Here is a 22,308-nt window from a genome sequence, read left to right on the forward strand (position 1 = left end):
CTGGCGGCCCTGTGGAAGCGGCGCGGCCCCTCCGGGCAGCGCTGTCCCGCCGGCTCGGCGGCGCCTCCGCAGGCAGCGGGCCGGGGCCGGGGCCGGGGCCGGGGCCGGGCCGAGCCGAGCCGGGCCGGGCCGGGCCGGGGGCGGGCGCGGGGGCCGGGTGGGGCGGGGCGGGGCGGGGCGGAGGCGCCGGGAGGCGCCGGGAGGGACCCGCTCGCCGCGCTCCGGCCGTTGCACTCGCCGCCGCCGCCGCCAACTCCGGCCGAAAGTTGCCCCGCGCCGGGCGGGCTCCGGCTCCAGCGTCAGCCCCGCGCCCCCAGCGCCGCGACACCTGCCCCGGGGCCGGGATGCAGGTAGGAGGCGGCGGGTCGGGCCGCTCCCCGCAGGGGCAGGCAAGGGCACGCGTGCCAGCCCTGCCCCCGCACCCCTCCCTCGGGCGCTGCCCTCAGAGAGGCGTGGGGGGCCCGGGGCAGCCCGCCTGCCTGCGCCTGGGCATGTCTCGCCCTCGCCCCGCGCTCTTGCCCGCTCCTTCTCTGGCCCCCAAGCCCCAGGCCAGCCCCACGTGGGCAAGTGGCCCGAGTGGCTCACCTCCACCCGGCTTTGCGGCCCCCTGCGCTTCCCATGCATGGGCACTCGGTCAAGTTCCCCCCCGCGCCCATCCAGGGCCAGAGAGAGCTGGGGCAGACATGGTCGTAACGGGGCACATAGTGGTGGGCCCGCCAACCAGCCATCAACCTGCTCTTCCCTGCCCAGTGGGGCAGGTGCCCCCTCGGCGCATCCGGCATGCGTGCATAGGGGTGCTGGCAGCAGCTTCTCCCTGGTGATCTTCCTGGGCTGGTGCGCTGTCGTGCCCACGTGCACAAAGGCTTGCTTTTTTGCCCACTTCCTTTCAGGCATATGCTCACCATCTAAACTGACTTGCAGGTTGTCAGCTGCACCGTTAGCTGCCTGGCATCCATGGAGGCCAGGGAGTCTGTCCTTGGTCACACACACACACGCAGGTGGCATTTGAAAAGGGGCATGAAATCATGTGCATCTCCTTCGGAAAAGAGAAACGCAGACTCAGGTCTGACTGTAGCTCTGAAAGGTTGAATAAAGTGGCGGGTTGTGAGAGAGAAAGGGAAGAGAGAGTGCTCCCTTTTATAGCACTGCCCTGTCTGTGGGCAGAGTGTTAGGGCTGGGCTGAAGGAATCCCGGTGGCATTTCTTTGCACCAACCTGTGTCAATATGCAGAATAAGTCACTGAGTGTGGCAGGAGCTGGTGTAACTAGTCAGGTCTTTCTCCTTTTAGAGAAATTAGCCAAGTATATGGAGGGAAAAGCATGAGGTCCGGCTGCCAATTCGGAGTCAGAGGCAGAGTTGGACAGGCAAGCTGGCCCCTCTCCATCTGTGGATTTCCTGTGCTCCCAGGCTCCTTTTCTCACTTGTGTTTTTATGCCCAGGAGTGTCAGTGAGAGATTCCTCTCTGCTGGAAAGGAGTTCCCTTCCTGCCTTTTTTTTAGAGCTGTACTCTTTCTTCTTAGCTTTGCACAGTTCCTGCATTCCCCTTTCTTTCTCAGATTGGACTCGTGTGCTGTGTGAATAACTCATGAGAGGACATTTCCGTTCTGAACTCCAATGTAGAGTATGATAGCTGAAAGGATACTACAGTCTCACTTACAGCATTATTGCCAGTTTCAGATATTGAAAAATCTTTGGTTGGGCCCACAAAAACAGCAGACTAGCCTAAAAGTCACAAGAGTTTTTTTAATGGGTTGGTTTGTGCTTTGTAGGTATGCATGCATTTACTTATTTATATTTGCTACTTTAGGGTGCTCTTGAGTCATATTTTGAAACTCGTTTTCTCAAAAGACAGCGAAGAGGTGATGTGATTATGGTGTCTAAGTACTTTCATGAGACTTAATGGTCTCTTTAATTTATCACAGAAAGGCAAAAGGAGGATGTATGGTTGAAAGTAAAAGCTAGACTAACTCAAATGAGGAATGAGTCGTCCGTTTTTTTACAGCAGAGTGGTTAACCATTCGGACAAGCCACCAAGGGAAGTGAAGGATTATCCATCTCTTGATGCCTTTGGATTGAGACAAGATGCCTTTTAGGAAATTATTTGGGTAGAAGTCTACAGCCTCCCTCATATAAGAGGTGAAACTTAGCGAACCAATGGCTCCCTTCTAGCCTTTAGTCTGTAAAGCTTATATGGATTTTTCCATGTAAAGCGAGGAGGGGCAGTGGTGTTGAGGGAAGTAGATTGTCACTGTTTAGCACATATTTCACAAAGTAACTGTTCTCTCAGGTATTTCATGTTCAGGCATTACCTTTTATTCCAGATTGCTTTACATGCTAAAGCTGATGCATGTTACAAACTATATATGTGTCAAGCTCACATCACTCATCTGCAGAAGCAATAAAATGTGGCACGTTTTGAAGGTGCTCATAGCACTGCTATGTTGACTACTGAAGGTCAGGAAGTAAAATAGTCCATATCTGGTTGAAATTGCAAGGAAATTTAAGTTGGGAGAGTATAGTTTTACTGTAGCTGGAATTTGGCTAAAACAGCAAGTATTTGAGTTCTTGCTTTTAGAAAAAGTACCTCAAGCAGCCAAGCTTTTGGTTTTACATCTCATAATCTGAAGGGGCTTAATACCACGTTCGGGTACTGCTTCTGAATTATGAGGTGGGAGGAAGAGCTCCACCTACTGATTTGCCAACATCATTTCCTGGCTCTCCTACCTTCCCTGCAGCAGTCTCCCATCCTAACTTTGTCCTAGTATGCCATAGTCCTTCAGCTGTCTTCAGCCCACACTTTCACACATGCTCTCATGAGTAGCCTTTCCTTCAGGAGAAAACCCTGTACAGGGGGTTAGACAGAAGGTGTAACAGGGAAGAAATGCCCAGTTTGTTAGTCTTTCTACCCCTGCCCATCCCAGGACAATCTCCTGTAGGATGCTGTGGGCTGCAGCTTCTGCCCCCTCTGTGGTTTTGTTGTGGGTGCTCCTGTCAGTACCTGGCAAGAGCGGATGGCTAGGTCTGTGTGTACATGATCCTTGCCACCGCATATGTTTACCTGTCTAAATTTAACTCCCCAGCCACTCTCATCTATCCCAGGCCGACCTGTTCTTTTGCGGCTGAGCTGTGGGTCTGGCTCTTGCAGCAGCATTTCCTGGCTGCTTTGAGTTCGTGGTTTGCTGCCCAATCCTTCTCTCCAGCAGGCGTACATTAGACATGTGTTCTCTCTAGGACTTTAGGAAGCTGCATCTCTCTCTTCCTAGGTTTTATTTTTAAACCTGGTGGTACAAAGAGGAACCTTAACAGCTCTTGGGTTCCCTGGTCCCTTATCTCCAATTGTTTATTGCCTCTGAATAGACCCAATGCAGCAAGTTTCAGAAAACCTCCTGTCTGCCAGTTACAATCCACAGTAGTTTATGCTCGAACTCTGATCGTTCCCAAACAGAGACCAGGCATGCTGAGGGACCCCACGGCACTCCTTAAAGGCACAGTGTCTCTCTTTCAGGTTCAGTGAGAAACCAGAGATGGCTTCGGCAGATATTTCCCACTGTATGCCTCTTTCTCTTTCCACGTTGTTTGGAATTGATTTCCTCTGAGTTCACTGTAGTTTTTAATTTGCTTCAGAAAATCCTTACATACACCTCAGCTTTTGAAAAGCAGGGGAGAGAAGAGTGAAGCTGAGAAGGGGAGGAATTCATGGTTCTCTGTTGGGTTGAACAGCATGAATTTGCTTTAAAATGTTAGTTCAGAGGCTGGCCCAACCCTGTAGGCCTTATTCAGCTGGCCAAAGGCTTCAGGATCAAACTAGTAGTGCCCTACATAACATGGCAGGAGACAGCTGACTGATCTCTGCCTTTCTGGGCATGCCTGGTTGTCATATATTAATACTGTGGTCTACCACATGAGAGAACAGTTTGAATCTTGGCTGGGGCTGTTGCTCTTTGAGCTAACCCGGTGGCCTCGTGGTTAATGCTGTTGTGTTTGAAGTAATGGTAATTAAGGCCAAGGTGAAGAAGTGACTGGTATTTTGGGTGCCTCTGCTTTTGGGCTGTTCAACTGGAGATACTTTAAAAGGCCCTGATGTTCAGAGGGTAGGTGCTCATTGCTTACTGAAAATTAAGCTGTTTTAAGTCGTCTGAAGTTATTTACTCAAAAACACTAGTTGCTTTCAAAAACCTTAGCCTAAGAATCTAGAGCAGCAGTAGAAAACCTGTATTTATTGAAAGACTAATTCAGTTACACAAGCAGGATGAGCAGGGGGAGAAACCAATTCAGATCCTAAACTCAAAAAATGCTGATCATATGACCTTTCAGGATTGACATTCAGTTAGGATCATCTATTTTAGGTTTATCAGTCATCTGTGACCAGACACTCACACATAGCAACTGTGCAGTAGTATGGTAGTTAAAAACTATGCAGTTATTAGGCTAGTACACAGTAAGCATCACAAAATAACTATGTGCCGGCACTACTGTGCAGTAGCTCTAGTTACTGCACATTTAGTTAGTACTTTATTAAGCAAGTGCTAAACTAAATGCGCAGTATGTAAAGCACATAGACAAATGTGCAGATGCGCCCATTGGGGAGGGGACTGGCTATGGAAGATAAGATGTTTGAATCTTTAACAAAGACATCTTTTTCCTAAAGTGATCTAGTGATTATAAGTAAAGAGTGTTTACACATTGGTTTTGGTTTGATTTAAGTAGTCAGAGGAAAAATATCTTCCTCTCTTAATTCCTAAACTTTTAGTTTCTTGCCTGTTGTGATGCCATCCCCAGTTGTTCTCTTTTATAGTATACCTTGAACACGGACAAAATCCAGCTTTTGGGGACTGTTTCGTTTCTGGTTAGCCACACCTTTCAGCCCTCCTTTGTACAATACCTAGAATAGTGAAAAAGAGCACAAGGCCAAATGTATCTCTCTCAGCAGGTTGCTTTTAAGAGCAAATCAGTTGTTTTGTGGCTGTCACATATGATATGCCATGCTCTGAAACCTCGGTTTTCACTAAACATAGAAAGTGGATCACACTGTATATTTTTATTTTAAAGAAGTAGTAAGTCCAGGGGTTCCAGCTACTGTGCCTGGCTGAAGGCTCCAGGCCTGGTGCAATATCACTTTTTTTTGTTTAGGGACATTTTCTTTTTTGTGTCTTTTGTTTGGAAAGATTTGGAATTTACTAACTGGAAATCACCACTGCAGACTCCACACAGCCTTGGGTCTGAAATAAGGCTTTAAGATCCGATATCAAGATGCAGCACATTGTACCATGTAAGCATTCAGGGAATTTCATTATTCCATGCTCTATATCTAAGACTCTTTTATTTGAGCTTTAACACCTGTACTCATATGCATGTTAGTGCCAGTGCCAGATGTATGCATTAACCTTTTCTTTTTCTTTAATGGGATGAATTCCTTTGGTATCAGTTGTGTGTCCCCAGAAAACTGCATTTCTTGATTGGGCTCTGTAATCTTTCAGTATCTTACTAAAGCACTGGAACAAGTTATCCAGAGAGATTGTGGAATCTCCATCTTTGGAGCTCTTTAAGACCTGGGTAGACAAAGCCTTGGCTAGGATGAGATAGTTGGGGAGGGTCCTACTTTGAGCAGGGGATGGGACTAGATGACCTCCCGAGGTCCCTTCTAACCCTTGTTTTCTATGATTATATTCTATAACTCTGACACATGATGATCGTTTCTAGTCCCCAATATGCAAGGAAAAGCTTTTGCACATTAGTGAGCTCATATGAAAACCTGTTAGACTAATCCTGATCTAGTAAAGATAAGGCTTTAGATAACATGGACCATCTGAACCCTATTTTACTTGAGTGGATACAGGTTAATGCTGCTAGCTCCAACCTCAACTACAAAACTCCTAAAATAGAGCTAAAGATGTTACTCTAGATTAGTAGGATCAGAGATTCAGTCTGCAGGCCAGATCTGGCCTACGGAGACCTGGTCCCTTGTGCTGTCCGTGGGTCTGGAGTTGACACATGTTGCATGTGGGGCATGCTGGATCAGCCCTTTGTGTAAGACCCAAGACACATGCCATGCTGAGCACCAGCTGGGACCCACACTGGACATGGTTCCTGCCTCAGCCACTCTGACCACATGTTGTATGCAGCACCTGTGCTGGCTGGTCTGTGGCCATGCTGCATTCACCCCACCCCTGGCTATTCCAGGGCAGGCGCCATGTGCAGCACAGGTCCTTCTTGCAGTAGATCTGGCATATGGAGAGGTGGGGGAGAGGAGGGATGAAGAAATAGGCATGGGCCTAATCCAGCCTACGGGGCCAGCAACACACCACTCAGGCCAGATGAGTTTGATCCCCCCGCCCTAGATAAATACTAGGAAGAATATAGGCTATAATTTAATTTGTATTAGTGAAACCTAATTCTGACCTATGAGTATTCTACCATAGACAAAGGTATAAGAAAATACTTCTAATGAACAAATGGTAAGGTCTTGTTGTCATCTTCTGGTGAGCCTATTTCAAGTCTAATTTGGTGAACTTTGCTCATTATGCTGACAGAAGGGATCCTGCAAAAAGTGAAAAAATGACCATTTATATCAGTGGTTCTCAGCAGGGTGTCAGGGCACTCTGTGCCCTGCCCAGTGCCTGGTGCTCCCTGAGGTCCAACCCATCTGCCACACGGTCTGGCCTTCACCTCACCTACAATCTCTGCCTATCTGCCTTTGATGTTCTTATTAGTTTACTGAGGAGGTAGTCCCTGGAGGCCAGGAGAATTCCCCTGGAGCTCCCACTGTTAGTTCTGTCCTTGAGCTGCTAGGTCCACACTCAGTCCTGAGAGTCCCTGTGTTTCCCTAAAGCAGCACCCCATCAGGCCTCTAAGCACTTGTTGGAGCTTCAGCCATTCTGGTCTTGGACCCCTTCTGGTTGAGCCTGTAGCCCACTGTCAAGGACCTCAACTCTCAGGCCTTGGCCCTAGCCCACCTCTCTTGGCTTGTGCCCAGGCCCAGGCCCAGGCCCTAGCCCTTGCTCAGCTTGCACCCAGGTCTTGGCCCTCTCAGCCCTTTGGCAGGGCTCGACAGCCAGTGCCCAGACACTCTGTTATGTGGTCTCCAATCCACCCCTACAGCCACAACTCAGTCCTCCAGTCAAACACAAACATAAAACACCAGCCTAACCAGTACTAACTCAGATACAAATGCCTCCAGGACATTCAGTCACCCTCTGGACTCCCAATCTCCAGCTAAGTCTACTGAGTGCTCCTTGCCCTGTAGCAGCCCAAATCAGACTGCCTACTCCATGAGCACAGGCTGGGCTTATATGGCCCAAACCTAGCCCCCTTCCAGTCATGTGATCTCATCCTCTGCTCTAATGGCTTAGGTGCTGCTGATTCTGTCATCAGCAGTCTGCTCTTCTGCAGCCCCTGGCTCAGTTCTAGCAGGCAGTCACACCTGCTGCCCCTTTGCCTTCAGGCTCTCTGCAACCTGCTTCTGACTACACTCCCCGCTTCCTAGTAACAGAGGTAGGGGCTCCCTGTTACACAAGATAAACCCAGAGATTTCAAATAGGAATGCATAGTGTTAAAACCATTCTGACCTGTTTGTGTTCTTTACAACAAAGAATTACTCTAGTATGTTTCTGCACTCAAAAAAAAATGAGTGAAATTTAAGCTGGCATTTTCCATGTGATGCCTTGAATCTAGAAAGATTGAGAACCACTGATCTAACTAACGTGCCCTTCATTACCACAAAGCACTCTTCAAGCAAGTCTCTCATTGCCACAAATTCATACTCCACCGTGGAGTTCAGGTACACACACAGTAAGCTTCAGTGTGAGAGGGATCTGATGGATGATTTTTAGGATTCTTTGGACAAAGTTTCCTGCTTAGCAGGCCGCTTCCAGCCCTGTGATCTTAGTACCAGGGAAGGTTATCCCTTTATTTTCCAGACTTTTGAGTTACAGCTACAGGATGAGATCCTTACTCTACCTACAACTCCCTTGTCCTGGGTAAAAAGGATGGAATAACATAAAGAAGCCTTAAAAGCTGTTTCTGGCTGAAAGATGATCCTCTCTAGTACGCACATGATGGAGAACAGCCTCACACATACCTGTCTAGGATGTCCTAGAGCAGGGATGGGCAATTATTTTGGGCAGAGGGCCTCTTACTGAGTTTTGGCAAGCTGTCAAGGGCTACATGGGTAGCCCCACCCCTTGACAGGTCCCTGCCTCCTGGTCGCCATCTTGTGACTGGAAGTCCCGCCCCTACCCCTGACCTTTGCCACCAGAAGTCCCACCCCTTGTCCCCCGGAAGTACTCCTTTCAGCAAGGGATTTTGCCATCTTGGAACCAGAAAAATACCAAATTATATTCTAAAACATGAACATCTAAAACTTCCATTAATTTGATTTCAAAAAATATTTTTGTCATGATTTACATGTGTTTGCATAGTGGAGGTAGAGGTGATTGTATATAATAGCTTAAAATGAAGTCTAACTCTTGTATATTATGGGGGGTATAGGTTTGTGGGGGGCCGTGGGTGTGTGGGAGGGTGTGGGTGTGTCTGTGGGGGGTGGATGGGTTTGGGTGTAGGGTGAGGGAGCATGTGGGCGTGTGTGTGGATATGTGGCCTGTGGGTGGGTATGGGATTTGTGGGGGGCTGTGTGTGGGACAAGTGTGGCTGAGGTGTGTGGGTGCAGGAGTCTGCGTGTATGGCAGTGAGGGGGGTGTGTGGGTACATGTGTATGGTGGGGTGTGCATGTGGAACTCACCCTATGAACAGATACACATACAGTCCCTTCACTGGGCCCCGTGCTCCCTGATCCAGCGATGCAACTGGGAGCTACACGGTACTGGAGCAGTGCTGGGGGAGAAAGGCAGGGAAATGGCTGGGGGTGGCATGGGGCTGGGCTGCTGCATCCTGCTGACGGCTCCCTCTGGGTCCTACAGCCAGGCCCTGTCATCTTAGACAGGCAGCCAGGAACAGATAAATATTTTCTAAATTTTTAGGGGCCCCATGGGCTGGATAGAATGGCCTGGCAGACCAGATCCAGCCCACAGGCCATATTTTGCTCATCCCTGTGCTAGAGAGAGACTAGTGACTGGAGGCCTGAAGCTGCTGGACACAGTGCAATAGAGATTCTGGCTACTGTTGCATCAGTAACATAGACTGCGAGGCTGTCTGCACTAATACCAGTAGTGCTCAGCCTCTGGCCCATGGAACCATGTCATCCAGCCTACAGGGCTCCCCATGGGTCCAGAAATTTGGCAGCAGGGGAGTGGTGGCAGTTAACAGCACCACCACTCCTGCCACCAAATTTCCAAGCCCTGGGACCAGATAACATGGCCCTTCACCTAGGCACAGGGCTGCTAACCTGACCTGGTACATGGAGCTGGACAGCAATGAACTGGTATGTGGGACTTCCCTATGTACCTTTCTGTTTGAGCTCTGGTCTAAGCACCAGATTGGGCCCACAGACCAGATCTGGCCTATGGACTGACCCTGCACCACTCATTTGGCCAGTGGAGTCCAAAGGTTGGGCACCACTGGCTTAGTCCCCCTGGCCTGTCTAAACTATATCTGGACCCTCCTCAGTCCTCTAAACAGCCCAGGATTGGAGGTATGGAAAGGGAAGAAGGACCTCTTCTCACCTTCCCCCTTTGTCTAAGCTACTAGTTCTTACCCAGAGTATCTGCCAAATCACCTGCATTTGCTGCTTTAAAGGTACTGCTCTGTCATTATATCTTTTTAGAATGACTTCCTTTCAAACTATTGTTTTATTGCCTTTAACTTATGCTATGTACAACTTGAATATGCAGGCACATTCAGTGGACAGTGACTGTTCTGCATTGATGTTATGGCCTACATCTCCACAAATAATAATTTAGCTTTTCCACCCAGTGTTTGTCCAACTGGGCAGAGCTATTTGCCTCTTTTATCTACGGTGTTAAACTTACTATTTAAGCCCAACTGGGAGGTTTTTTTGTACCTAAAGTCTTATTTTCCAGCTCTAAAGTTATTTTCTTGTAGGTCTTGAGAAAATGGTCCTACCAAAGCGCTGACTAGGTGCTCTGACTTGGGCCACGTTGCAAAGTCTGCCAAACTCCAGCACAGCTCTGTTGGTTGGGGGCATGAAAAGATCACCCCTAACAGCAAATATAGCTATGCAGGCAGGACCCCAAGTGTGGACTTGTGCTGGCTGAACTTTGACTTCCAGGTAGCTGATGTAACTCTGGCATAAGCTATGTTGTACTTTGGGCTCTTTTGTTAAAGCTATATAATGGTAGCACCCCCATAATGCAGGCAAGCCCTATGCCCTCTTTATTGGGTAGCCCCATCTCATCTCCTTGCTTTGCTTGTGGCTTTAAATGGTGAACTGTTCCTGGTAGCCTTCTTTGTTAGTGTTGTACCCAGCACAATGAACTCCTGATTCCAGTTAGGGTGTTGAAGTTCTACCATTATATATAGTTATATATAGTTTCATAGTTTCATAGTTTGTAGGGTCGGAAGGGACCTGAGCAGATCATCTAGTCCGACCCCCTGCCATGGCAGGAAAGAATACTGGGGTCAAATGACCCCAGCTAGATGTTCATCTAACCTCCTCTTAAACACCCCCAGGGTAGGAGCCTGCACCACTTCTCTTGGAAGCTGGTTCCAGACCCTAGCCGCCCTGACGGTGAAGTAGCGCCTCCTGATATCTAACCTAAACCTACCCTCTGCCAACTTGTGACCGTTATTCTTGGTCACTCCTGGCAGTGCTCGGGGAAACAGTGACTTCCCCAATGCCTGCTGATCCCCCCTCACTAGTTTATAACAGGCCACAAGATCCCCCCTCAGCCTTCTCTTTTGGAGGCTGAACAGGTTCAGGTCCTGCAGCCTGTCCTCATAGGGCCTGCCCTGTTGTCCCCTGATCATACGAGTGGCCCTCCTCTGGACCCTTTCCATGCCGTCGACATCCATCTTGAAGTGCGGCGCCCAGAACTGGATGCAGTACTCCTGCTGCGGCCTGACCAATGCCGCATAGAGGGGAAGGATCACCTCCTTGGACCTGCTCGAGATGCATCTGGGGATGCATGCTAAGGTGTGGTTGGCCTTCCTTACTGCCTCCCCACACTGCCAGCCCATGTTCATCTTGGAGTCAATGATGACCCCCAGACCCTTTTCCGCCTCCATGCTGACAAGAGGGGAGTTCCCTAACCTGTAGGTATGGTGCTGGTTGTTCCTCCCCAGGTGCATCACCTTGCACTTGTCTGTGTTGAAACCCATCCTATTCTCGTCCGCCCACCCTTGTAACCTGTCTAGGTCAGATTGTAGCCTGTTGCATCCTTCCAATGTTCCCACGTCCCCCCACATCTTAGTGTCATCAGCAAATTTGAACAGGGTGCTTTTTACCCCCTCGTCCAAATCACTGATGAAGATGTTGAACAGCGCGGGCCCAAGGACAGAGCCCTGCAGAACCCCACTGCCCCCGTCCTTCCAGGTTGAGAAGGACCCATCTACTACCACCCTCTGGGTGCGGCCCTCCAGCCAGTTGGCGACCCATTTGACTGTGTGGGTGCCTACACCACAGCCCCCCAGTTTCTTAATGAGAACGGGGTGAGAGACAGTGTCAAAAGCCTTCTGGAAGTCCAGGAAGACTATATCCACTGCTACCCCTGCATCTAATGATCTGGTGATCTGATCGTAAAAGGCCACCGGGTTGGTCTGACAGGACCTGCCACTGATGTACCCGTGTTGGTTGCCCCTAAGCATGCAGTCCCCTGCTGGCCCCTCCTGGATGTGTGCCAGCATAATTTTTTCGAACAGCTTGCCTAGGATCGAGGTGAGACTAACCGGCCTATAGTTTCCCGGGTCTTCCTTCCTGCCTTTTTTGAAGATGGTGACCACGTTGGCCCTCTTCCAGCCCTCCGATACCTGTATACATGTATATATGGTAGGGGGAGGTGTATGCACACACACACACACATATATATATATATGGGGAGCATATTTATTATATAATATTAAAATGTTGTGTAGTGCTTCTCAGTGAATCTGGGTAATATTTTATGACCTTGGAGAGACCAATAGCAATATTTTGTTCCTGGATGTTTTTTTGAAGTGTTCTTGAAAATGTTTTGAAATGTTCTTTGAAACCTATTGGCTTCACTTGCCTTATGCTGAAATTCCATATATTTGGCCATTCTCAAACAGCAAAACCAATAAGTATGAAGCTGGTCAAAGCTTTTCAAACTTTATTTTTTTTAACTAGACAGTGGTTTAACCTAAATTGTTCTGCATAAAGTTTCAGTGTCAATGATGATGACTTTTTAATTTCTAGTGTGACATTTCAAAATGAAATTATTTGTTTCCAAGTGACATTTCAACTTGTATCATATTCAAAAGTAAATTTTAACCTGAAACAAAATATTTCAACAAGAATTATTTCAGATCATTTTTTTGTGTACAGTTCTGTTCCAGGATATTAGAAAGTTTAACTTCAGTCAACAATATCCACATTTGGTTTTGACTTTTCCAAATTAAAAAAAGAAAAGTTCCTTATATGAAATAATCTATTTTTCTGACCTTTCATCTTGATTCTGGATGAAAACAAATACTGAAATATTAGAATTTCTCTTAGAGCAGAGTTTCTATTCTCTAACTAGATCTGTAAAACTATGTTCTCATGGTTCTGCTGGCTGCCTATTACAACAATTTGTGTGAGGAAGATTCATAATTCATTGCAGGTTGTATCTGTTGTGTGTCCACATGCTTGGTCTGGAGAGGTGGAAGGAAGTAAATCTTCTTGCTTCATGTTGTGCTTGTAAATAAATATCCAGAATTCTTTCCCAAGGACAGATTTTTCTCCTCATATCTATTTGGCCCTTCTTTCTGCTGCACAGCTTCCTAATTCATGCACCATCCACAAATCATATCTATATGATTCTTACAGTATAGCTATGAACTCTCTCATGAAATCTGGATGTTTTAAACCTCTGACAACTTGTTCAGCTGTTGTCTGTAGTCTTGGCTGCTATCCTGTATCTTTCAGCTACGAAGATTTTTTTTTCCTTCCTCCTTAAACATTTTCATTCCTCCTTTGTCAGGAACCTTTTGTCTTTTTTGTGTCAGGCTCTAGGCCAGTTGTTTCTAAAATATTTTCAGGCTCTCTCCATAATTGCTAACGCTCTCTTCCGAGGCTGTGTTAAAGCATAATAATTCAGACCAACCTGTGAACCAAGCGTCTCTTTCTCTGTTAAATTTTGCTTTGTTTTATTCTCCTCCTCTTCTAAAATGTCATTGATTTCATCTTCATTGCTAAGCTGTTGTGCCTGGAATAAGATAACTGAAAAATCTAGGGACCAGGCACACACACAGTTATATGTGAAATCAATTCATTTGCACAAGCATGAGACATGTTCTTGAAGGAAGAAAGATTATTTCTCACAGAAATGCCCCTGTGTTTTTCTTTGGATGGGCTATTACAGACATTACAACATTGGAACAATGATGAGGTAAGGGGAAATTGCAAATGTTTTTGATAATGTGAGCTACAATTAAAAAAAAAATAACAGGGTAATTGTAATCATACCCATCTATGCATCCTCCCTATGTTGTCTATGAAAAAATAATAGCATTTTAACATTTCAATGTTGAAACATTTGAAGCAAATAGATAGCATGGGTGGAGCTTGAATTTTAAAGTCATATTTGCATTAGAAACCTGGTTCGAAGAGTTGTACTATTCCATTCAGAGATGGGAAACCATAGCTTGTCACGTTTATGTATTCAGTCAAAAGGCACCACCCAGCTCAAATTTTAAATATTATTTACTTATAGCAACCTTCTTGCAGTCAGCCTACAGACTGGGAAGCATTTGCAGAATCTTTCTGCAGAACAGTTTTGATTGCCAGTTAAAGAAAACCAGATATTGATGCTGATGCATAAAAAGAGATGGAAAGAGTCAAATTTAATCAAAATCTGCATTACAAATTATTACTAAACTGTATTGTTTGAGAATCACGAAGCAGGGCATTGTCACCTAGCATTTTCTAATGCCTGATTAACTGTTGGCTTTGTGTTACATGCACCAAAAGCTTCCCTGATGGAAGACCTGCTTTATTTCCCATCCCACCTTAGTCTCTTGCTTTAGGGCTTATTACATGATCAGGGGTCTGTCAGTCAGTTGGCATCACCAGGAGTTAGGAACTTAAAGGTGCAGATTTGTGGATTTAGTTAAGACATAACTGAAAAGTACCTAACCAGGTTAGTCACCTTAGAGATAAATGTAACTTCCTTAGTTGTTTTTGTAAATCCTAATGGACACTTATCTGTGTCTTTAGGGTCATAAATATCTGTAATTCTTGCCCCTAGCCGCTGGCTCACTTTCCTATCTGTGAAATGGGGATCATAACACTTCCCTACCTCATGAGGATATTGCAGGATGAATACATCAACACATCTGAGTACCTGGACACACAATGTATTTACTCTGGAGTAATTGTACTCTTTTATGTACCAGTGTCACTTGCACCAGGAACCAGAGGGGACATGCGTGCTTCCAGGGAGCTGCTTGCAGTAGGTGCTATTTTGGTACTTTGCCACTAGGTGGCAAGGGAGCAGGAGACAGTCTGTTTTACAAACAGCTGCCCTGGAATAGAAGCAGACACATAACAGTTGCACCAGTGCAACTTGCACTTGCACTGGTGTAGCTCTAGTCCTGATTTTTCCTGGAGTAATTCTACACTGACTAAAGTATATTACACTGGGGTAGGGCTGTTAGTCTTGTGTCAGCTCCTTTTCCATACTGGTGTAAATATGCTGTGTCCAACCCACAAGTTGCCCAGCTCTTGTGGTAGTGGGGCCATGATATAAATGCCATAGGTAGGAATATCTTAGTGCTGCTGCCCGCACCCCCCCCACTACTACTTTTTCAAAGCATGGGGGACTGCTGCATATATAAGAAACAATTTGTTATACAGATGAATGTATAGTTGCTGTTTCTCAGAGTCTGCTCATAAATTCTGGATGTATTGGTTGACCAGTAGGTGAAACTTTTTCTCATGGCTTAGTTTCTATGTTTCTTAAAACAAAGCTAAAATAAAAAGCTTCCTATCAAATAACAGATGAAATGGATGATTTGCCCAGTCTCTTTTCTACACTGTGCCCCACACTGCACACTGGAAAGACTACACCAAACTAAATATATTTGCACTCTCCATAAAATACAGAATGAGACACCACATTGTTTGGTGGTGTTTACACAGAAACTAAGGTGGGAGCCACCTCTTATTTTCAGCCATGGGTTGGATGCTTTGGTTAGTCACCTCACCAGGATTTTTGAGTTCAGATCAGCAGCTTGTCCTTGAAGGAGGGAAGCAAACCCTACTTTCTAAATTAAAAAAACAAACTAATTTTACCTACAAAAATAAAAAGGCACAGCTATTTTTTTTTCTTATTCAGCAACCAAATTTATGATTTGAGAGTTGTCTTTGGATAAGTCACCTTAAAATAAAAATTTGGAGCTCACACATGATGGCTGATTGGGTACAGGAGCTGGTGTGGTGCTAGGTATTCTGGGGCAGCCTCCTGACCTATTTTGTCACGGCAGCAGACTCTCTCTGAGAATCTTTGGGTTTCCTGTTGTATCAGAACACAGAAATTCGTAGATGCGAGCAATTCCTGAAGATGGCTAGAGCAGTGATGTAGTTTGTTGGCTAAAGATATTTAAAATGTACACTTCCTAGGCCTGATTCTGATCCCCATTTCTCTGCTTCCTGTCTTGGTCAAGTCCCTGCACTCTTATCTAAAGGTGTATGTTTGTAGACCCTGTTGGCCTACCTTGTCTAGCTTTAACCTCACTAGCTTAAGGAACAATAAAGTGAAGATACAGTGGCATGGGCTCCAGAGTGGGCAAGCCAGCTGGGGATGGTGGATACCATGCTGAAGTTTGCAATACTGCCTGTTCACTGCTTCTATCTGAGTTAGCTCAAGTACACGTGCTGCAGTCCCACTCCAACTGCAGTGCAGAAGTTCCCTTTGTTACTCCTGATTTCCTCTGATGTCAGGGAGAAGGGAAGATTTTTGGGTCTCTGGTGGGAACACGAACAGTGTCTAGAACTGAAACTGTCCAATCTTAGTCTTAATTTATGCTGCTGTGTAAATCAAGAGTGAAACTTCCCTGTTTGTCTTTATAGCCTGAACAGTTGGGTTCCTGGATGCCAGTGCAAGACTAGTAAACATTTGCAGACCTCTTTGCTTTTATAGGGTATGCTTGTGGAGCATCCTATAAAGAGGAGTACTGGTCCTGGGACATTGCTGTAATATACATAAGTACAAACTGAAATGTCCCTGGAAAGGTACACTTGTTGGAGGAGGAAACTGTGAGTTAGGATGCCTGGGTTCTGTTCCTAGCTCTGTGACCTTGGATAAGTCTATGTGCTTCGTTTCCCTTGTCTGCAATGACTGCCTCATAAGGAGGTTGACAATGAATGTTTGTGAGGCACTGTTAAAAGTGCAGAGTATTATCACTATCATCTAGCCCAGGACTGTTTATTCTCTCTCTGGCATAATGGTGTTGTTGAGAGGAAAGGCTGTGATATTTTTCTTTAGCCCTTATCACAGGCTTTGGCTGCCCTGTCCTGCCTTCTCCACTGTTGTTAGGGAGGCTGCAATTAAATCAGGGGTTTATAGCAGACATTATTATACAAGGGCAGCTTTGTATTCCTTTAAATATTGTGCCCTTTATTTCTAAATAATCATGCTTAGAATTTTACACCTCCAGAGTGAACAAAACACTAATTAATCCTCCCAAGTAGGCATTAGCATGCCTGTTTTATAGAGGGAGAACTGAGGCATAGACAAGCCGAGTGACTTGCCCAAGGTCACCCAAGGAATCACTGGCAGAGGCAGCGTCCGATGGCTCCCAGTCCTCTGGTCTAATGTGCTCAGTGTAATGGGCATACACCTGAGGAGTAACATTCACTAGAATAGGAAAAGCAAGACTGTCTCCATGCATGGTATGCCAGCCAGACACTGTTGTAAGGCAAAGAAGTCATGCCAGATGGCTAGCAGAGCCCTCTAGCTCTCTCTCTCCCTCTCCTCTATTAGCATATAATTAAGCACTAGGGAACCAATATTGTCCCCATGGGAAGCAATCCTCATTAATATTATTCAGCTTTGTCCTGGCTGTGTCCATCAACCATTCTGCTATGATGGCAAATTGGAACCTTGGTGCCTGTTCTTTGAACTGTGCCCAGAGCAGCTGCTTTGCTTTGGATTCCAGCAGTGGAATATGAAATTGGCTGCTTCAGTCAGTACATCTGGCACAATGGACACATTATATAAAACCACTGTGTGATAGTGCACTTACATATTAACTTCCATGTCAAGGGGATTCTCTGTCCTGCCAGTTAAGTTGCTGGCATTTAAACTAGTCTGTATGAGGATGATTGCAGGCAGTAGAGATAGATTGTGGGATCTGGGTCTTTAGATCACGTTTTCAGTACATTAATAGTAAGTCATGGGGAGAACCATAGCCTGGGATTTAAAAAAGAGGGAGAGGTAGTTGAACCACAGAGAATCATCTCTTGGGATTCTGACATCCTAAACTAGTGCTTTTCACTACTGGTGGGGGAGATCTTCCCTGGTGAGAGAATAAAGAGCACTGTCAAAGCAAACAGGCGGTATGGGCAGGAAAACTTGACTGATCTATGCCAGGTCTTTCATTCTGATGCCCACTGGCATTATGCATGAAAAGCCTGAGATAGATCCTTGAGCACTACAATACTCACTTCCATTCCTGCAGGGACTTGTCAGTGCCCCAGAGAGTGCCTCAAGTATAGAGGACTGCCTTTTAGGGAGTCCACTTTTGCAACAGTGCTCATTTGAGCTGTTGAAAGCATGAGCATCCATCAGAAAAGGAAGCAGAGAACTGGGACTGAAAAGGCCAGGAATAAATTGAAAAATGAGTGCTGTGGCAATGTAACTGGAGCACAGGTTAACAGACTACTAGAGGCACTACTATACCATTTGTACTGCACTTAGATACTATGATGGTGAGAGAAGGATGTTTCCCGTGTGTGTGTGTGTGTGTCTGTGCGTGCGCGTGCGCATGTGTGAAACATCAAGACAAATAGTTAGAACACACTGCTGTTAATTTTTCCTTGTTCCCCACTCCTCCTACTCTGTCTCCTAAACTAGGTATTCACACATTCATAGATTCATAGATGTAGGGTTGGAAGGAACCTTGCAGATGTTCTAGTCCAGTCCCCTGCTCAAAGCAGGGCCAGTCCCAACTAGATCATCCCAGCCAAAGCTTTGTCTAGCTGGGTCTTGAAAACCTCCAAGGATGGAGATTTCACCACTTCTCTGGGTAACCTGTTCCAGTATTTTACAACCCTTCTAGTGAAAAAAATCTTCCTAGAATCTAACCTAAACTTCCTTTGTTGTGACTTGAGACCATTGCTCCATCTGGCACCACTGAGAACAGTCTAGCTCCATCCTCTTTGGTACTCCCCTTCAGGTAGTTGAAGGCTGCTATTACATCACCCCTCAATCTTCTCTTCTCCAAACTAAAAAAGCCCAGTTGCCTCAGCCTCTCCTCAGAAGTCATGTGCCCCAGCCCTTTAACCATTGTTATGCTGTCCACTGGACTCTCTCCAAGTTGTCCACATCCTTTCTGTAGTGGGGGCCCCAAAACTGAACACAGTACTCCAGATGTGGCCTCACCAGTGCCGAATAGAGGGGAATAATCACTTCGCTTGACCTACTGGAAACACGCATACCAATGCAGTCCAGTATGCCATTAGCTTTCTTCACAACAGTGGCACACTGTTGGCTCATATTCAGTTTATTGTCCACTGTAACCCCAGGTCCTTTTCTGCAGAGCTGCTGCCCAGCCAGTCAGCCCCCAGCCTGTCCCAGTGCATGGGATTGTTCCATCCTAAGTGCAGGACTTTGCATTTGTCCTTGTTTAACCTTGTGCAATTTCTTTTGGCCCAATCCTCCAATTTGCCTAGGTCACTCAAAATCCTAGCCCTGCCCTCCATATGCCCAGCATATCTACTACTCCCCCCAGCCTGGTGTCATCTGCAGACTTGCTGAGAGTGCACTCTATGCCATCCTCCAGGTCACTGATGAAGACATTGAACAAAACTGGCCCCAGGACCAAGCTTGATACATGATACTGGCTGCCAACTAGCCATTGGGCTGTTGACTACTACTCTTCAAGTCCAATGCTCACCAGTTTTCTATCCACCTTACAGTCCATTCATCCAGCCCATACTTCCTTAGCTTGCCTGTGAGAATACTGTGGGAGACCATATCAAAAGCCTTGCTAAAATCAAGGTAGCCTTGCTAAAATCAAGGTACACCACATCCACTGGTCTCCCCACATCCACAGAGCCAGTCTTCTTATCATAGAAGGCAATCAGTTTGGTCAGGCATGACTTACCCTTGGTGAATCATTGCTGACTGTTCTTAATCACCTTTTTCTCCTCCAAGTGCTTAGAAATGGATTCCTTGAGGAACTGTTCCATGATTTTTCCAGGAACTGAGGTGAGGCTGACTAGTCTATAGTTTCCTGGATCCCCCTTTTTCCCTTTCTTAAATATGTACGCTATGTTTGCCCTTTTCTGATCATCTGGGACCACTCCTGATCACCATGAGTTTTCAAAGATGATGGCCAGTGGCTCTGCAGACAGATCAGCCAACTCCCTCAGCACCCTCAATTGCATCCCATCCAGACCCATGGACTTGTACACATCCAGCTTTTCTAAATAGTCCCTAACTTGTTCTTTCACCTCTGAAGGCTTCTCACCTCCTCCCCAAGCTGTGCTGTCTGGTGCGGTATGGAGAGACTGAAAAGATTTTGCATGCATAATTTCAACATAAGCTGAATTCAGAGGGGTACATAAAGAAAGATGTACAAAAATGACTCTCAACCAGTGTACCAAGATGTCTTTGAAGGGTGCTGTGGAGTACTCAAAATATTAACACATAGAGGTGTACAAACACCTATATATGCTTTACAAGATAAACCTAGAGATTTCAAATAGGAATCCAGGGTGTCCAAACTAGGGGTGTGCAAAGTGGGCCCTATTTGATTCGGATTTAGATTCAGCCCGAATCAGGGACAGTGATTCAATTTGTTGATTCGGATCACTGTCCCTGATTCGACTCGGCCGAATCCGAAGATTCGATGCTGATTCGGCGAATCAGTGATTTGGACATAGACACAACTTTAAAAGTTTTTTTCTACATGCCTTGAGGTACCAGCACAGCTTGTGAATGCTGCGATGCTGGGGTGCTTGGAGCATCCCACAGTAGTGTGGGGGGGCAGCAAACCCAGAAGTGCTTGGCAGCAAACTCCACGTGCTCAGCAGCAAACTCAGAAGTGGACCGCCGGTCCGCTTCCAGGTCCACTGGAGAACATGGTGGCCCCTTCCCCCGCCCCAGCTCAGTGATCAGCTGCAGGGAGACCCCAGGTGCCCCCTGAAGACCCAGGAGGCACCAGTCACTAAGCTGGTAATTTTGAATGATACCCAATTAACCTGTGAAATTTAATTCTACTAGCTAGGACTGAGACCAAGAGCTTTAAGTTTATTTTAAAATGAAATAAATTGTGAGCAATCCAAGTCCAGTGGTGACAGCCAGTTAGACAGATGCTTGGCTGGGATAGTTTAGTCAGGGATGATCCTGCCTTGAGCAGGGGGCTGGACTAGATGACTTTGCGAGGTCCCTTCCAACCCTACTTCCCTATGATCCTAAGTCATGAAATGAAGCTCATAGGTTTCATTGTGGGCCAAACCATCTCAACTCTGAGCTTTTACTTTTACTCATGCTTGAAAATAGTGTGTGCTCAGTTCCATTCTGATCTTCTTCATCACTTATATCCAAGTGATGATTGTTCTTGGAAACTGATGTAAAAGGTCTATAACTGCCTTAGGGTTTCCCGAGTCTGTCACTGTTGCAAACAAAGCACAGTTTTAAGTGGCTTAGAACAGCAGCAGATTGAGGAATGGGGCAAAGGGGGTGCAGTGCCATAGTTTGGACTGTGCTGCAGAGGCATAGTGAGCTCTGAATGCACTCCCTGGTCAGCCTGGGTTCCTGCTGAGGCGCTGTGTGAGCTCTGAGCTCACCAGCTGATCTGGGCAGGGTCTGGCCAGATCCCCTACTTTCATGTGGGTCTGGAGCCCAGGGGGTGAGCACTGCTGCTATTTGCCCTTCCTGTTTCTCCCCTCCATTCCCTTCCCCTCCCCTGCCTTTCTTACTGAATTCAGTGAGAGAGGAAAGGAGGGGATGAGCAGCTGTGGCAGAACTCACTTCAGCCCCACACATGCTCCACAACCAAATGAAAGCAGGGGCTCAGATCAGACCCCATGCTGAGAGCTCACATGCAGAACAGCCAATGTGGGGGTGCAACTGTATAGCTGCACCTGCTCTGGATGCGCCCCTGGATCAGAACGGTAGTTCCTTGGTTTTGACAGCTCTGGTCCTTGCCAGTTTTACAGAACAGAGCCTATAATGCACAGTGGACCTTACCCTTCCATCCAGTAGAGGGTGCTGCTGAATCTCCATGCTGGCCACTTCATGACAACTGTTCTGATCTGTCCCTCCCTGCAAATTGCAACATTTGGGGCCAACCTTTTGGTGGTTGCTGAGTTGATAGTGGTCATAGTGTTCTCAAGCCCCAAGCATGCATCAGCCAAATCTGCCTTAAGAAACATGGCACTATAACATTTCAAGGGATGTGCCAGGTTTGCAAGTGGAGAATGTACAGCTCTGTATGTGGAAGTGTGCAGTTGCTTGTGTGGCGGGCTAGCAGGGGGCACTCCTGCGTTGAGCCACCCACCTCACTGCGCCTGCCCACCTTCCAGGCTCGAGTGCCTCCCTTTTGCCAGCTCTTTTAGTTTGGGCACAGTCATTTGGACACACTCATCTGCCATCCTGGCTGTCTACGCTATCCAGTCAACCCAATGTCAAATTAGAAATTGTTTGCTCAAGGGATTTCAGTGACTCTATTCCTCTTCCTAAATTATCCTCTAATACAGCAGGGTATTCAAATCCCACCCTGCCACCACGTGTGGCGGGCCAGCAGGGGGCGCTTCTGCGTTGAGCCACCCACCTTACTACACAGACCACCTTCTAGGCTCTGAGTGTGCTCCAGGAAGGGGGTCAGCTGGATGCGAGGCACCCCTAGGGAGGCACTCGGAGCCTGGAAGGTGGTAGGGCACAGTGAGGTGGGTGGCTCAATGCAGGAGCGCCCCCTGCTGGCCCACCACAGCTTGTACAAATAGTGTGAGCAAAACAGTGTGGAACAGAGAAGTTTCAGATTGCAGGGGCCTGTGCAAACATTATATCT

General features: G+C 46.7%; 1 protein-coding gene across 1 annotated transcript in view; it reads left to right on the plus strand.

Annotated features, from left to right (window-relative positions):
- Positions 1-215: 215 nt before the first annotated feature.
- Positions 216-22,308, plus strand: part of WNT5B (Wnt family member 5B) — an 85,692-nt gene continuing 63,599 nt past the window's right edge. The window contains exon 1 of the mRNA XM_090043434.1: positions 216-350. Within this exon, the coding sequence (XP_089899560.1) occupies positions 345-350 (6 nt within the window). The 5' untranslated portion in view covers positions 216-344. The remainder of the gene's footprint in view (positions 351-22,308) is intronic.

This window comes from Crocodylus siamensis, chromosome 4, assembly GCF_052110815.1.
Source record: "Crocodylus siamensis isolate JL-2025a chromosome 4, ASM5211081v1, whole genome shotgun sequence".
Taxonomy (NCBI): domain Eukaryota; kingdom Metazoa; phylum Chordata; order Crocodylia; family Crocodylidae; genus Crocodylus; species Crocodylus siamensis.